Below are 16,769 nucleotides of genomic sequence, written 5' to 3' on the forward strand. Positions count from 1 at the left end.
TTTCTTTCAACCCACTTCAGGCTTCTCTGCCCCAACTTCCAGTCAGAGGACCAGTAACAACCAGCTGGGATGATGGTGACTGTTCACCAAGGTCTCAACTAAGGAGTAGCTCAACCAGTGACTGTAGACTAATTCCCCTTTACTCCAGCTATGATCAGAGAAAACAAGAGGGACGGTAGATAGATGAGCACAGAAACCTGACTCTGGGTTAGGTATGTAGGGCCTTCCATCATGAGGCTAACCTTGTGAGGGTAAGGGAGTTCCAAGCATTGCTTTCATCACTAACCCTTTACTCCAGCAGCCACCGTGAATAGGCCGCCATCATGCCCACTCCCTTCAACGTTGCTCATTCGCTTCCCTCTGATCAGTGTGTTATCCTCTTCTTTCTTCCTTTCCAGTTCAAAGCCTATTTTTAAAAATGTTCCCCCTTAAAACCTCTGTGTCTACTTGTGTCCAGAGTGTCTTCCTATATTGTCCACATCACACATTTTGGATGATGTAGTATACCTTTGTTTGCACTGTTCTATTTCTGTCCCATGGTTTTTGTTGGCATATGGAAAGGAACAGGGTTGTGCTTGGTGTACTGGGATAGGACAGTTGGGAAGGGAGATGGAAGGAGAGATCTGGATTTTGCACTGATATTTCACACTTGAACTGAATTTGTAACAAGAGCTATGAGCTGGAAAAACCAATAACAATGAGGAGTCTAGGGTGAAAGGGAGACAGAAAATGGCTGCCTTTTAGACAATCAAACATGTGAGGTGAAGGAGGAGGGGATGATATCACAGGCAGATGAGATACACCTGCCCTGGGACAGAGGAGAATAGGAAACTTCCTAGCTGGACATGTGTATGTTAGGGCTGTACACAACCATGAGCACGAAGCTCTAGAAAGGAAACCTTGAGTTGGTGGTAGCCCTGAAGGGAGGGAGGAGGAGAGCATGGCTACAAACTCACATGTGTTTTTATTTAGTGGTTGTTTTTTTATATTACTTCATGGTTTCTTCTTCATGAGGTATTATGCAGTTTTCTTGAAACCAAGTTTAAGTAATTGTGGGTTTTTTTTCCAAGAGGTGAATATCACTGCCTTAAATCTTTTGTGTCCCTTGGAACACAGAAGGCCATGCTCACTAAGAGGGGCGGCGACTGGAGGGACAGCATGTGCATGTTTGCTCTCCATACAATACTATACATTTCTTGAGGGCACTCACTGTATCTTTCAATTTTATTGTGAGGTATATAATTAGCAGTCAAAAATACTTAGACAATTGAATAGAACTGAAGAGAATTAATCATTTGCTGAAACTCTGTCATCAATGAGTTGTTCCAGAGAGACACTGCTTGGAGCTGCTTTGCTTATTTTCAGGTTCGTTGTAATCGTTACCACTTCTGATGGTCACTCCGAGGCAGAGTGGAGTTGTGGAAAGAGTGGCTTGGGAGACTGGAAGCATTTGTGCCAGTTCGGACTCAGCTGAGTGACCTTGGAAATGTTACTTCAGGCCAAATAATCTCTAAACTCTCTACAATTGTGCTCTGGGAGTGCAGTAGGCCTTGTCCACTGGAAGTCAGCACAGATACCCGAGAGGAAGTAACTCAGTGTATCAGTTTGGCTGCTATGATGTGATTCAATCATTCTGACCTCCTCCTCCCAAGAAGTGGCTAATTTATTATCTCGAGTTGATTGGCACAACCCATTTTTTTGGTCTAGAACTTTGATTTTGGAATGAAAAACAGAGAATTAAAGCTGTTCCTCAGATCATGACAAAGACTAAATACCTTCTGTTAGATTGGGCAATTTAGGTAACAAAGAGTTCATAATATTAATACTATCTTGTATTAATGCTAAGAATATAAGTCTCATATATTGAATGCTAGGTACCTCAAATTATGCCAAATGTTCAAAAAGAATTCGTATTTAAATCTTGCAGCAATCTGTGACATAGGCAGTTATCATTATCCCCATTATACAGATAAGGAAACTGATGCTCAATCATGGTAAACAACTTTGTCAAGGTCGCTCAGTCTGAACTCTCAGCTACTATGTGCGAGTGGGCGCTTACCACGTTTTTGAAAAAATGGATACATGAGATTAGCCAGCAGGTGATATCAGCATAGCTTCTAACTAGTAGGAGTAGGAGTAGTACTAGTTACCCCTTCCAAGTATTGGCTATGTGTCAGGCACTGTTGTAAGTAATATACGTGCAATATTCCATTTGATTCTCACTTTACCTCTATGAAGTAGACTCCATTGTTCCCATTTATAGATGAGGAAACTGATGTTTGGAAAGATTAAGTGATATGTCCAAGGAAACACAACTAATAAGTGGCTGACTGCAAAGCCTACGTTCTTTCTATGACTTCAGGTTGTCTATGAGTAGCAGGGTGACTTTTGCCATTCTCCCCTTTACTTTCTGCTCTCATGTTGAGTGTTTGATACTTAGAGGTTAGACTCCTTAGTTCTCCTCTCTGGGCTCCAGTCACCTTTGCTCAGGCCCTCAGTGTTCCCCTCCACCCTGTACAATCTCTCCATGATACCACGAGTCAGATAGAAGGGTGTAAATGGAATGTTTTGTTGCTGATTTTCTATAATCTTAACACAAACACTTATCAGTGTTGTTGAAACTTAATCTCACTAGCTCATCTGCGAGACAAATTTTAATTTGGAGCCATCTGCCACAGACAAATGAGTAATTATGCCAGAGCCCAGAGGGGTGGGCCTTGGGGAGAAGGTTGGCTTAGCCTCTTTCCACCTGCCTGCACTGACGCAAGTGACCAAGAAAGAAAATTCTTTGGGTGGGCTGTTGATACAGAGGTCAGTAACTCTACCTCCTTGTTGCTTAAATCCTTAAAGACGCCAGTGAATGAGGAAGGATGACTTTGAGGTTATACAGCTTGCCTAACAGGAGAAGGGAGACCGTTGTCATCAAGGCCAGGTGGAAGGAGGTAATCTGTGAACTGGGCCAGCTTGCTCACCAGCTTCTCTCTCACTCATTGTACTAGTGGTTCCTTGTGATGAGTGCCACTTGCCAGCTGGTCTCTTCACACAATATGACAGGCCAAGTCAAATTGATGGAATGAAGCCAAGAATAACAGTCATTGACCTCTGTTTAGCGTTTATATTTTTTTTTCAAAAGACTTTAACGTATCTTTATCTTCTTTCTTCCTAACAACAAGCCCCTAGATTAGGTAGGGACTGGTATCGTTAGCTTCATTTTATATATAAGGAAACAAAGCCGTAGGGTGATTCTGTAACTAGACATGTGTAAAAGATCTTGTACCTTGCCCAAGGTCACCCTGTTAGCTACAAGCTGGTTAGCACCTCAAACTCTGAATTTGAGTCTGTCATTCTGTCTTTGAGATGAGTGGTTTTCCAGCTATGCGTGCTCTTCAGGGGCCAGGGAGGTATAGGAGTGTGTGTGTGTGTGTGTGTGTGTGTGTGAACAAGTGGGGCTTCGGGCCCTGATCTGCACATAAACTAGGCCAGCTCTGCGTGGGTCTGTTTGTCTGTTTTATGTCTGGACAGGATTTCATTTAATGAAAGGCTCTGCTTCTGAAAATGTTTGAAAACTACTTGCCTGACTAGTATTTCTCATAGAGAATATAGTGGGTTGAAAGGTGTCCCCTCAAAAGACATTGTCTAGTCTTAACCCCCAGTACCTGTGAATGTGACCTTATTTAGAAAAAGGGTCTTTGCAGATGTCAAGTTAAAATGAGGTCATCCTGCATTAGGGTGGGCCCAAAAGCAATGGCTGGTGTCTTGTAAGAGAAAGGAGAGGGAGATCAGGACCCAGAGACACAGGGAAAAGACCTAGAGGAGAACTCTGTGTGATGATGGAGGCAGAGATTGATGCAGCTACAAGCCAAGGAATGGAACAGGTTCTCTCCTAGGGCCTCCAAAAGGAACCAGTCCTGCTGGTACCTTCATTTCAGACTTCTGACCTCCTGAACTATGAGAGAATGCATTTCTTTTATTTTAAGCCTCCCACTTTGTGGGAATTTGTTATGGCAGTCCTAGGAAACAAATACAGAGAGGGTCATAGACCTCTTACCTAGAAATGGGTGAGAGGGGGCTTATTAAAATGTGGGTTCCAGGCTCAAACCCCGAGATTCTGGTTCTGTAGGGGCTCAGGCGTCCATATTTTGACAGGTTCTCCATACGTGCCATGATTAATCTTTGAGCAGGTTTTGATCAGGCACAGCTGCAAGACTCTCCTCTGGCTGCTGATGCTCCTCTAGTGGGTCCCAGAGTCAGTGGGCCAAAGGGAGAAGGCTTGATATATAAGAAATTGGCTGGTGCTAAACCTTCTGTAGTACAAAACTTTTGAATTCTGATAATTATTTAAGAATGTTTACCCCGAGGAATCACAAAATCTGCCACTGAGGAAATAGGCTGCGGTGGTCAGGGAGTGGATGCTGCCAAGAGAGACAGATTTCCGGAGCAGCAAGAACACCTCAGCAGAACACACACACAAGAAGAAAAAGACTAACAACACACACACAGAGTCTTATATTTGTTTGGTGCAGAAAATTCTGATAAAGCATCGCCATTTTTACTTTGGGTTTTGGTCCCTACGAAAAACGCAGGTTTCCATGTGAGTGTTGATCCTCGAAGCCAGTGTCAGCCATTTATGCCTGACCTCTGATCTTTATCTGAGAGCACTTTTGATAGGCTAGAAGACAGAGAAGAGCACGATGGGCTGAGCAGACGGGTTTTTGCTGCTAGCCTGAGACCAAACTCTGCCCAGTAAAGCCAAAAAGGGCACTCACTTAGCTACCTAAGACTGATGGAGGTCAGCTGTGCCCAGTCCCTTGGCGAGATGAGGGAGGGCCCAGGAAAAAGGCCAGGTGTTTGGATTCTGTGTGTGGGAGGGGCTCCTTCCTGAGAGTGAGCCTACCCAGCTGGACCCGTGCTCCTTCAGGAGGCCTGTGTTTGCTCACATCCCTGATTGTTCCCAGGTAAACAAATCCTGTTTCTATCTCCCAGAAAGGCAGAACTCCAGCACTGTGACAGCCTGTTGTTATAGTTACTGACATATGACTTATCACAGTGATTGTCAGAGCAATGGGAGAAAATAAAATTTAGCAGAGGCTGGTGGTGGGGATTGGGGGAGAGAGGAGAGTGGGAAGAGAAAGCTTTCAGAAAAGACTTGGGGATGGGGCTGATGGTTTTGTGCGTTTGTACATATGATGTGATTTTGGAGTATGGACAAAGGAGGTCTTGTATTGGCAGTGTGTTTGAAAGGATCTTGGGAAAAGACAGCCTGTCCCAAACAGCTTCACCCCTCTTCCATATGCCTGACATTTCACCATTAGTGGTTCATTCCTGTGAGTTAAGCACTGTCTTTCTCCAGGGGAGGTCATGCCTTAGATTGTACTTTAGAGTAAGTTCTCCTGGTGACTTTCTTCCTCAGAGTTTGCCAGAGCACAGGGGAAAGACTGGGGAGATAGGGGCCATCAAATAAGGACATAGCCTACTTTCAAAAATAAGATAGGGTTGGTATTGCTAGCCTTCTCTTTGGAAACTCCCCTGTGCTCTCCTATCTTTCACCACAGTTATGAAGCTAAATGGGATTGAATATGAAAGTCCACGATGTCTTGTTCAATCAGCTAGCCATACAGTTTTCTGAGTGATACATGTAACTCCTTCTTATTCATCAGCAAATATTTATATATCATCTATTATATACTAGGCCCTGGGTTGGGTACTATTGGGGAAAACATGGAAATGGTTGGGCATTAAGCTATGCCTGACATTGAAGAAACAATCTAGGATGCCTGGGTGGCTCAGTTGGTTAAGCGTGTGCCCTTGGCTCAGGTCATGATCTCAAGGTCCTGAGATGGAGTCCCACATCAGGTTTCCTGCTCAGTGGGGAGCCTGCTTCTCCCTCTGCCCCTCCCCCTGCTTGTGCTCCCCCCTCACTCTCTCACTCTTTCTCTCTGACAAATAAATAAAATCTTTAAAAAAGGAAAAAGAAACAATCTAGTTACAGAGACTAGACATTTAGGCAAGTAAGGCTGGCTAATAATACATAGTAGCTTGTGATTGGTGTCAATGGAAGGATAGAGCTAATGGCTACATAATCTCAGAGATGGGCAAGGTCATTATAGAGCAGGGTATTTGGGTAAGTCTTAGTTCAGAGTAACACAGTAAATCACTCAGGCCCTTAGCAGGACTGTGGGAAAACAGGGCACAGAACAAATCAGTTTTGATGGGAATCGTGACACAGACTGAGTAGGGAACATGTCCACAATTCTCTACTTCGCTATTCATCCAAATTTTGGCCTGTCCTTTCCAGAGAGCTCTCTATCCTTCACTGATCAACTCTAGTCTCAGAACTCCTATGCTGGATATCCCAAGACTTAGATTGCTATGGAAGCAGTACAATCAAGTGGTTAAGTGGGTGGGTTTAGGAGTTTGGTTGCCTGGGTTCGAATCCTGGCTCTGACACTGTGATCTTGGACAACTGATTCAACTGTGACTTGATTTTTCTCATTGGTAGAATGGGGGCAGTCATTATAGTGTCTACCTAACAGAGTTGCTGGGGGAATTAAATGAGCTCAGTGGTGTAAGATGCTTAGCACAGTGCTGGCTGCATACTATTTGTTCATAAAATAAGTATTTATTGAGTGCCTGTGTTATTACAGGCACTTTCCTAGTGTGGGGATACAGCTGCACTATATTAAGTGCTGATGGAGAATGGGGGCATTCAGGGCTTTTACTCACAGAAAGTAATCTTTTAATTTAATCTACTCTCTTTCTTTCTGCTGGCTCCATTCCAATGCTTAATCTATGTGTTATCACTTAGCTTACTTCCATTCCTTTTTGTCTAACTGGGCAGGTAAGTAGTAAAGCTATTAATTCCCTTAAATCAAGCTTTGGTCATATCCCATAATGTTTGATGTCAAGTGTTTTCCTTACCTAAGCAATTTGCAATTTGGGGTTTGATTTGTACTATTTTTGCTCTGTATTTTCTTTGTCCCTACTATGCTCCAAAGATAGAGAGTCAAGAGACCTGTCTGACTTGAGGGCTTTAGGAGAATCCTGCAGGAGACAGGACTGGAAAAGACCATTACTGAAGGGTATTGAGTGCTAGACTTCATGCGTTGGTTTCTCTTGTAATGAGACATTGTAGTCACTGAAAGCATGGACAGGAATGACAGGATTGTTGTGCTGAACTGGGGAGAATAAGCCAGCATCGTTGCTCAGGATGGCTTGTGAGAAAGAAAGGGTTCTATAGGCAGGGAATCCAGTTAGAAGATTTTCATGTTAGTCTAGGATAGTGGTTCTTAAACCTGAGTGTGCATCAGGAGTCTCCTGGAGGGGCTGGTCAACGCATAGCTTGCTGGGCCTCACCCTCAGAGTTTTTGATTTCATCAATCTGTGGTGGGGCCTGAGAATTTGCATTTCCAACAAGTTCCCCTTGTGATGCTAACTAATGCTGCTGGTCCAGGAACCACACTTTGAGAATCACTTATCTAGGAGAGGGATGATGAGGAGTACAGGCAGAGTGGTGGAAGGAAAGAAAGTATGAAAGAGAGATTGGGGAGGAAGAAACCATAGGTCTTGGGGATTGGACACAGAGGCAAGGAAAAGGAAGGACTCAAAGATGATTCCAGAGTATTAAGCCTAAGTGCCTTGGAGGGTAGGAGAGTCTAAGAGGCAAAACCCTAAACATTTAGGGGTGGAATGTAGTTGCATCACAGGTACTGGGAGAATACGTGAGCCCCTGTACCTGTCTGCATGTATACCGTGGCATTCACATTTAAAGGCCTTTCATCATTCTCCAGGAGAGAGGCTGGTGAGGACAAACCCCACATCTGTGTTTGGTCTCTTCTTTCTAAAATGTAACCTTTGAGTAGAGGAAGAAAATAAAGCTAGAGAACAGAGGGTAGGGAGGGTAGAAGGAGCTTGGATATTGTGGAAATGGAACACACATTTTCGGGTTGCTAAGTATTTTTTTTAAGATTTTATTTATTTATTTGAGAGAGAGAGAGAAGAGAGAGAGAGAAAGGTGGGGGGAAATGAGTGGAGAGAGGGAGAGAGAGAGAGAGAGAGAGAGAAGCAGCAGGCTCCCTGCTGAGCAGGGACCCTGGGATCATGATCTGAGCTGAAGGCAGACACTTAACCAACTGAGCCACCCAGGCACCCTTGGGTTGCTAAGTATTGAATGTATATGGGCAAGTGCTCACAAGGAAAAGGCAAATGAGGAAAACTCAGTGTGGACCATGCAGGTAGCTCTAGGATACCAACCAAGATGACTGATGCTATTTCTGAGAGCAGAGGGTTGTGATGTTAGGGATTCTTTGTTTTTAATTAATTTTTTTTACTTTTTTTATAATAATATTTTTTATTATATTATGTTAGTCACCATACAGTACATCCCTAGTTTTTGATGTAAAGTTCCATGATTCATTACTTGCGTATAACACCCAGCGCACCATGCAATACGTGCCCTCCTTAATACAAACTGAGGGCTTGGGGGGGGCGGGGAATGGGATAGGCTGGTGATGGGTATTAAGGAGGGCAATGTTAGGGATTCTTAACTCCAGCCTACCTAACCTTCCCTAGTTTCCAGGATTCTGATCCTGGGGACTTACTCTTCCAGGCTGTTTCCCCAGCCCATAGGGATTTCTCTTACCTGCTTCTCTCCACTTGGCCGCCGGTAGCTGAGCAGAAGCTCCACAGCGCCCACCACCTCCTTGCGGATGGCGTAGAGCAATGCATCGCCTACATACACGCTGTGGTTCAGCAGTAGCTCCATGATCTCCAAGTTCTCATTCTCAATGGCAATGAGGAGGGCACTCCGGCCCAGAGGATCCATGCAGTTGATGTTGACATTGTAGTAGATCTCAGCCTCCTGTAGGGCCTGCTTCACGGTGGCATAGTCCCCCTTCTCCACAGCATTGAGGAAAGCCTTCTCTTCTGCAGAGAGCTCAGTCTCAGCCCTCACAATTTGCAGGGGGATACGATCTCTGTATGGTGAGTAGTTGACTTTTTTGTAGTACAGTTGGGCCATGGTTCATAGCAATTTAGCAACCTGAGTGAGAGAGAGGGAGACAAAAGAGAGTCTTAGGTGCCTGGAGGTCTCAAGTAGCCAGTTTATGGAGGCAGCTTGGCTAAAGGGTTGGAAAATCAACTGTTTTCACACCACCGTCTTTCTCTTCCTGCAAAAGGGTATAGCAAAAAAAATTCCAGGCTTTTGGGTGGAAAGTCCTGGGTTCAAATCCTAGCTTTACCAACTCTGTGACCTTGGACAAGTTATTCAAGCCCACTGTGCTTTGGTTTATTATTATTAAGGTTATCAATATTAATAGCATTAATAGCAGTTATCACTTAGTTACTGCTTACTGTGTACCAGGCCCTGCGCTAAAGAATAATTCCTTCCTCATAAAGCTCTTGTGAAAGTCAGATGAGATAATATATTATCAAAGCAACTGGCACAGTGTAAACCTCCTAAGACATGGCACAAATTAATTCCTTCTTTCCCTTCTGCTGTCTGAAGATACTCATGATAATACTTCTGATTGATGATGCAAAGTTGGAGTTACCTTTGGCCAGTTTCCTTTAGGCCCTGGGCCCATGGGCCTGAGCTGATTTTCAGGGTTACATTTGCAGCTGTCCCAGATGTAGATTCTGGATTGAAATCTGGTTTTCATGCTAACTGAAACCCTGCTTCTGGCTGCTGCTCACTGGGGAACAGCTATTGGCTCCAATAGACCAAAGTCAAGTACCCCCTCTTCCTATTCATGATTTTTTCCTCTACCACTTGAAACCAAGGAGCTGATGGATCTGATAATCTGTTTGATTCAGTTCTGAGAAGAGAATGGTCTATTTTATATGCACCACATCTAAAACCAGATTTTAATGGAATTGATTTTAAAGTAAAACCTATTATTGAATTCCTACAATGTGTTTAACTTTCTCTGGGAAACCAAGAAGAAAAAGACAGTCTTTGCCTTCAATTGTATAGAATGAATAACAGTATAGAGTTCTTGCCTCATAGTTAGTTTACAGATCAAATTCATGCGTGATCCTTACTGACTCCTTGTATTAGCCCTGTGAGATAGGAATGGTTATCCTCCCCAGGGGAGAAGATAAGGCTCAGATCCATAAGGTGATTGTCTCCCCTTTCCCTCCCATCCCTGGGACCTCCAGGACCCTCTGGAGGCTAAGTTTGGCTGGACTGATTTAAGTGTCTCATTACCGAACTGTTTTTGCCCGCAAAAGGAAATGGAAATGTGATAAAGGGCCACTTGTCTCATCTCCTGGATGGAAGAGAAGATGAACACATGAAGCTTCCACAAACATTTGCCTCACTTTTCTAGGTAACGACATCCCTGCTTTGGCAAAGGGAGAGCATATATTATACCAAGTGACATTTGCAATTCATGTGCTTACGATCTTCTGGGAAGTTGGTATTTGAAGGTGAGTATCACCTCTTGCCCTGAACAGGCCCAAATGACAAATTTCTCTCTGCATCCAAGTCTCAGGAGAGCAGGGTACTGTTTGGCTGTCTCAAGAAGCACTGATATTTTTCTGTGCTACTTTCAAGCAACTCAGCAGTGGCTAAAGGGAAGTGGCACTTAGAGTAAGCATTTGTCATTAAACAGCAAATGGCTTTAATAATACTAATTGTAGACTGCCTCCCTTCCTCCCCATCTCCATTACAAACAAACAGGGAGGAGAAAGAAGAGACAGTGTGATCTCCTGAAGAGACTCAACAACTTGATTCATTTATATTTATTTAGTTAATCAATGTGAACACACTGGAAGCATGCAGTGTGCCTCGTACTATGCTAGTCACTTTGAGAGGGTATGAAAGAATAGGTCCATGTCTTCATCATCTCTCACCCAAACCATTCCACAACCTTACAGTTGGTCATCCTGACTCCATTCTCTTCCCCTCCACATGGTCTTCCACACCACCCCCAAGTTATCCCATGAAACACACATCTGATTCCATTTCACTCCTCCTTGATTAGTTTCTTGCTGCTCTTGTGATGAAACCAACATTCCTTTCTGAGGTCTCCTAGGTCTGGGCTTGTGTTTACGTCTTCAACTTCTCACCCTCATCCACTATTCTTTAGCCTTGTGGGACTTCTTTTGATTCTCCCAACATGCCAAGCTTTTTTGCCACCTCAAGACCTTTGATTACCTCCTGGAATGCTCTTCTCCAGCTCTCTTCATCTCTCACACCTCAACAAAATGTCACTTCCTCACAGCAGCCCTCACTAGCCACCTTGTCTAACGTAGTTCCTTCATATCTTCTCTCCACTCTATTCTTTTCCTTCTTAATGCTTATCACAATTGGTAGTTACATATTTCTTTGTCTTACTGGATAATCATTTCTTCTGTCCAATTTGCTTTAAAGCTCAAGTTCAGGGACTCCACCTGTCCTGTTTTTATAGCACCTGCACCTAGCCAAGTTCCTCGCATGCCCTGGATATCTGCTTGATATATATTTGATGAACAAATTACTAAACCTTCCATGATATTCTCTCATCTCTCTCCATCCCACCTTAAGTTCTAGCCATACTGATCCATAATCTCTGAGTTGCCCTTTTATGACCGTATCTTTGCATATAATTTCATCCCACTCTCTCCACCTAACAAATACCTTCTCAGCTTCAGCACCTTGCTCATAGTTCTCCTCTGGGAACTTTTTCCTCAACACCTTCAGAAAGTTAGCCAATCTCCCTCTGAGTTCTCCACTGGTACTTGGATGACATTTCTCCAATGTCATCTAACTGCATGCTTGTCTTTCTGCCACTAAGGTAAGAGTACCTTGATTCCTGCCTTCTGAGTACTCACACAGGGTCTGGAACAGGATGCGTGCTCGACAAATGAATATTTAGCAAATACAATCTAGCTGAGGAGGGTTGGCAGGATCACAGAATGAAGTACTAAATTATATGGCACTGATTTGATGCTTTGGGATTTCAGAAAGGGCTTGGTGAGGGCTGGAGATCTCAGAGAAGGTTTCATGAAGGAAGTAGCTCTTAAGCCAATCTTTGGAAGATGAATTAAATGTGAAAATGTGAGGGTAGGCCAGGCACCATAGAGCATAAGAACAACAATCGTGAGATCGATCATGGCCTAGTTGGGGGGGGGCATAGTTTTCAGGCTATAATAAGATACAAAGATTAGAGGTGAACTAAATTTCCAAGGCAAGAGCTCATAACCTCAGTTTTCCCATCTGAAAAATGACCTTAAATATTTGCTGCCCATTTGCCACTTAAGAGGTTACCATGGGAGAAAAGGCTAGATGTCTTTTCAGATGGTGTCACAGGTGGTGCTGTGCTAAGCACTGTTGCTGCAGGAAGATCTTGTCCACTTCCATAGGGCAAAGCTGTGGGATAGACTGAAGACAAATGTATTCTAGTGCAAGATGAGAAGGAAGGGAACTAACTAAATCGGCGCCTTATTATATGCCAGGCACTGTGCCAGCAGCTGGTGCAGCAAAATAATTAGTAGAGTTTAGAATACTTAATATGTCCCAGGCACTGTGCCAGGGCAGCACTATTACTACTACTGCTTCCTGTGCTAATAGTAGTAATAATGAAGGCGACAAGCAGTACCATTCATTGAACTTTCACTATGTGCCAGATGTGTGGGTTATAGTAGTGAAGAGAGAGGACAGTAAAATCACGGTAATTTAAGAATTGAAGTAAGTATAATTGGATTATATATAGTCAATTCAGAGTCTAGATTTACTTTTCATTTTTTGCATTTGAAATTGATCTGGTCTATTGCATTTCCAGTGAGCTGTGCTATGAGAAGCCTCATAGTATTCCCCTTAGAGAAAAATATTTCCTCTGGAGGTTTGCCGGAGAGTGTACTATTAGGGAATTACTCCTTTGCTTTAAGGCACTACATCTCTAAAACTACCCCTGGAAGGAATAAAAAAAATCATGTGACTAATATCTATTAACATCTTAATGTGGATTCCTTGAGGAGGAAAGTTCCTGTGGCCTTGGGAGCACAGAGACGTGGGTCTAGAAGGGCAGGGAAGATGTGGTGAAGGGGAAAGGAGAGGCCTGGTGTCCAGCCTTAGGAACATCTTTTATGTATCCATGCCCACCTTGACAATACACATTGACAATGATGTAAAATGGGTTCCCTGCATTGTCTGTCTACATGTAGGCTTATGTAGACATCTAATGAATTGCCTAGTGCCCTACTTCCATTCCCCACAGCTGATGCCATGTGACCCTTACTTATAGGTTTAGGCTCAGCCTTCCTTCAGGCTGAGACCAATCCTTTCTTCATAAGCTGTTAGTCCTACTCTGCCATTATTCTGGGAACAAATAGCTAATGATAGAGTTTCTGGCATCTCTTGAGGATGTATTATTGGGCAGGTTCCTTCCCGTCACTCTTTACCTTTATACTTGGCAGATTGTACTCATTTGCCATTAACCTAAGCCAAGAGATGAGGTTGGCTTTCCCATCATTATGCACTGGACTTGAGGTGTGTTCTTAACTGAATAAAACAAAACCAGCTGGCACTTCATGCCATTTCTACAAGTGAATCTCACTCCAATGTAGTCCACCAAGTAAGGAACATTAGGAATGGTCTAACAGGTTGCCTCAGGGGGCTTATCGTGTTCTCTCTTTTCTGTGCTGCTAGCCAAAGGAGATTGTCTAATGGGATCTGTGACATTTTTAGGCTTAACTGATGCGATTTAAAGAGCTAAATCAATGGGCTGGGCAGAAGGCCAGGGCGCAAATCCCAGCCCAGATCACTGCCCAGCTCCAGACTTTGTCTGTGAGGAGGAAAGCCTTGCTTTCCACCTAACTAAAAAAAGTGTGCTTTTAGAGGGATGTGGTATCTGTGCATGGCTTGCACTCTGTGCCATGAGGATTGAGGTTGAATACTGAAACCCTTGTGACCTCTCACCTTTATCCATGCCTGCCTATCCACTTCTGCATCTCTTCAGAAACCCTTTAAGACAAGTAGATTTAATTTGATAAACTTGTACAATCTCAAGTGTAAATGGTGGATAATGAGTACATTCAATGACTACGTACCCAACACTGTGCTAGAAGCTGATGAAAATGGCTGGGTGGGGGCGCGTGGGTGGCACAGCGGTTAAGCGCCTGCCTTCGGCTCAGGGCGTGATCCCGGTGTTATGGGATCGAGCCCCACATCAGGCTCCTCCACTATGAGCCTGCTTCTTCCTCTCCCACTCCCCCTGCTTGTGTTCCCTCTCTCGCTGGCTATCTCTGTTAAATAAATAAATAAAATCTTTAAAAAAAAAAAAAGAAAATGGCTGGGTGGCTTAAAGCCATACCTCTTCTAGGAAAAAATTACGTTTGAAGAGGAACCTTGAATGCCCAATCCAAAAAGTAACTAAAGTGGAAATTTTATGTACAAAGGCACAGGAGTGGGCTGGTCAGAGGAAGACTGTGTGTGTGTATGCGTGCACATGCATATGTGCACATTCAGTGGGGTATTGATTTTGAGAGTATTTTGGCTCCTTTCATAGTACCACTTTGAGAACTTCTTAATTTTAATGTAGTAATACTAATCTTTCCCAGAAAGGTCCAGATCTTGAACCTCTTGCAGGGGACCTCAGAGGTCATCTAGAATAATCCCTTGCCCAGTGAAAAAGTTCCCTTGACAATATCCTTGTTAAGTGATCATTCAGTTAATGAGCACTTCTACCAATGAAGAACTCACCACTTTCTTGCCTGTGTGGTGAATGCTGACTTTCAGCAAATGCTTTTCTATGTTGAGCTGAAATCATCTGCCTACAACTTCTATTCCATTGCCCTAGTTCTTTTCTCTAGAGGAGCACTGAGCAAAACTCTTCTCCATGACAACCCTTCAAATGTTTAATTTCAGCTCTTATGTCTCTCTCTACTCTGAGTCTCCCCTTCTCTAGAATTATGATCATTCTAGTGGTCTGCTTTTAGTTACACTATATTTTGTTTCTTTTTAAATATAATGCTCAGAAATGAAGCCAGTGCTCTAGAATGGTCAGGCCAGCACAGATTACACTGTGGCTATTTTTTCTTCATTCATATATGCATCAATGCTTTGTTGAGGTCAAGATACGTCTTGTTTCAGGAGACACTGCATAGTAACGTATTGCAGTATTGTTTGTCATTTGTATAAATCTTATCAAGAATTTCATTAATTTATAAATAATAATAATTAACATTAAGCACTAATCATATGTCAGAGACTATGTTACTAAATGCTTCACATACATTATTTAAATTACTCCTCACTTTTAGGGGTGCTTGGGTGGCTCAGTTGGTTAGGCGTCTGCCTTTGGCTTGGGTCATGATCCCGGAGTCCTGGGATTGAGTCCCACATCGGGCTCCCTGCTCAGTGGGGAGCCTGCTTCTCCCTCTGTTTCTGCTGTTCCCCCTGCTTGTGCTCTCTCACTCTCTCTCTGTCAAATAAATAAATAAAATCTTTAAAAAAATAAAATAAACTATTCCTCACTTTTAGACAGTTACTATTATAATCTCCCACCTCACAGATAAGAAACCTGAAGCACAGAGAGGTTAAGTAAATTGCTTTAGTTCACACAGCTAGTAATTGGTGGCTTGGGATTAGAGCCAAGCTCTGACTCCAGAGTCTACATTTTTAACTACTTTGATGAAAGTGGTCTCTTTTATATATGACATAATGCCTATAACAGTGCCAGAAATAGAGTGCTTCAATTCAACAGATACTTGTTATGCACCTACTATTTGTCAGGCCCAGAGTACTTGGTAGTGGGGAATACCAATATACATAGCTAAATGATATAGCCCTTGCCCTTAAGCAATTCCCAGTCCAAAGGGAGAAAAAAATGAAAATACGTTAAATGTACTATGGTATGATAAGGATTCTAACACATAGTAGGGACACAAAGGAGGAAGTGTTTAACTCTACCTGTGGAGGTAATTGAAGAGAAAGTAATATTTGAGCTATGTCTTGAAAAGTTGGTAGGAGTTTGCTAGACAGCAGTGTAGGGATAGTCATCCTAGGCAACAGACACAGCACAATGGTATTTTAAGAGAACAATGACTTTCTATTCTTCATACCCCTCAAGCATGTGACTACCTTGGGACCTTTGCATACGTCATTTGCTGCCTATAATCTTCCACCAGATCCTCATAATTTCTTTCTTAACATGTAGGCTTCAGATCAAATGTCATCTCCTCAGTAAGCCTTCTTAGACCACTTTTTCTAATGCAGCAAGCCTCTCACATATTCCTCTCCATTTCATTACCCTGACTTGTTTTTCTCCAAGAACTTACCACTATTTGAAATGATCATATTTATATATTTTTTTATTATTTTAACAACTAGCTCTCCCAACCAAAATGTAAACTTCATACTAGCAAGAACCTTATTTGTCATGTTTACTACTCTATACCCGGAGCCTGGCACATAGTAGGCTCTCAATAAATTTGTATGGAATTACTACATGAAATAATGGTGAGGCTAGAGATGGGGTAATGTTCTGTCTGTAGAGCTCTTGTTTGTGTGTTTAAACTCCTCCCTTCAATGCAGCCATGTGCTCAGGCAAGAAGTTTTGCCTTCATCTCAAGAAAAGAGGCTTAAGTAGTCTAAGACTAAGTCAATATTGGTAATTCCATTTCTTCGGTCAGTGATTGACCTTTGAGAATTTGTTGCAATTCTGGCCGATGAGATGTCCTCGCCGGCTTCTGAGAAAGGTTTCTTTGTTCCAAAAAAGACATGTAAAAAGGAATATTTCCCTTTTTGCCTCTGAATGTTGTCATTTCCTTGTGACACCAAAGACTTTGGT

General features: G+C 42.9%; 1 protein-coding gene across 1 annotated transcript in view; it reads right to left on the reverse strand.

Moving 5' to 3' along the window:
* TRPC5 (transient receptor potential cation channel subfamily C member 5) overlaps positions 1 to 9,016 on the reverse strand; it is a 141,447-nt gene extending 132,431 nt beyond the window's left edge. Inside the window, exon 1 of the mRNA XM_026478848.3 lies at positions 8,639 to 9,016. Coding sequence (XP_026334633.2) covers positions 8,639 to 9,016 — 378 coding nt within the window. The remainder of the gene's footprint in view (positions 1 to 8,638) is intronic.
* Between the last annotated feature and the right edge of the window lie 7,753 nt (positions 9,017 to 16,769).

Source organism: Ursus arctos, chromosome X (assembly GCF_023065955.2).
Source record: "Ursus arctos isolate Adak ecotype North America chromosome X, UrsArc2.0, whole genome shotgun sequence".
Classification (NCBI taxonomy): Eukaryota; Metazoa; Chordata; class Mammalia; order Carnivora; family Ursidae; genus Ursus; species Ursus arctos.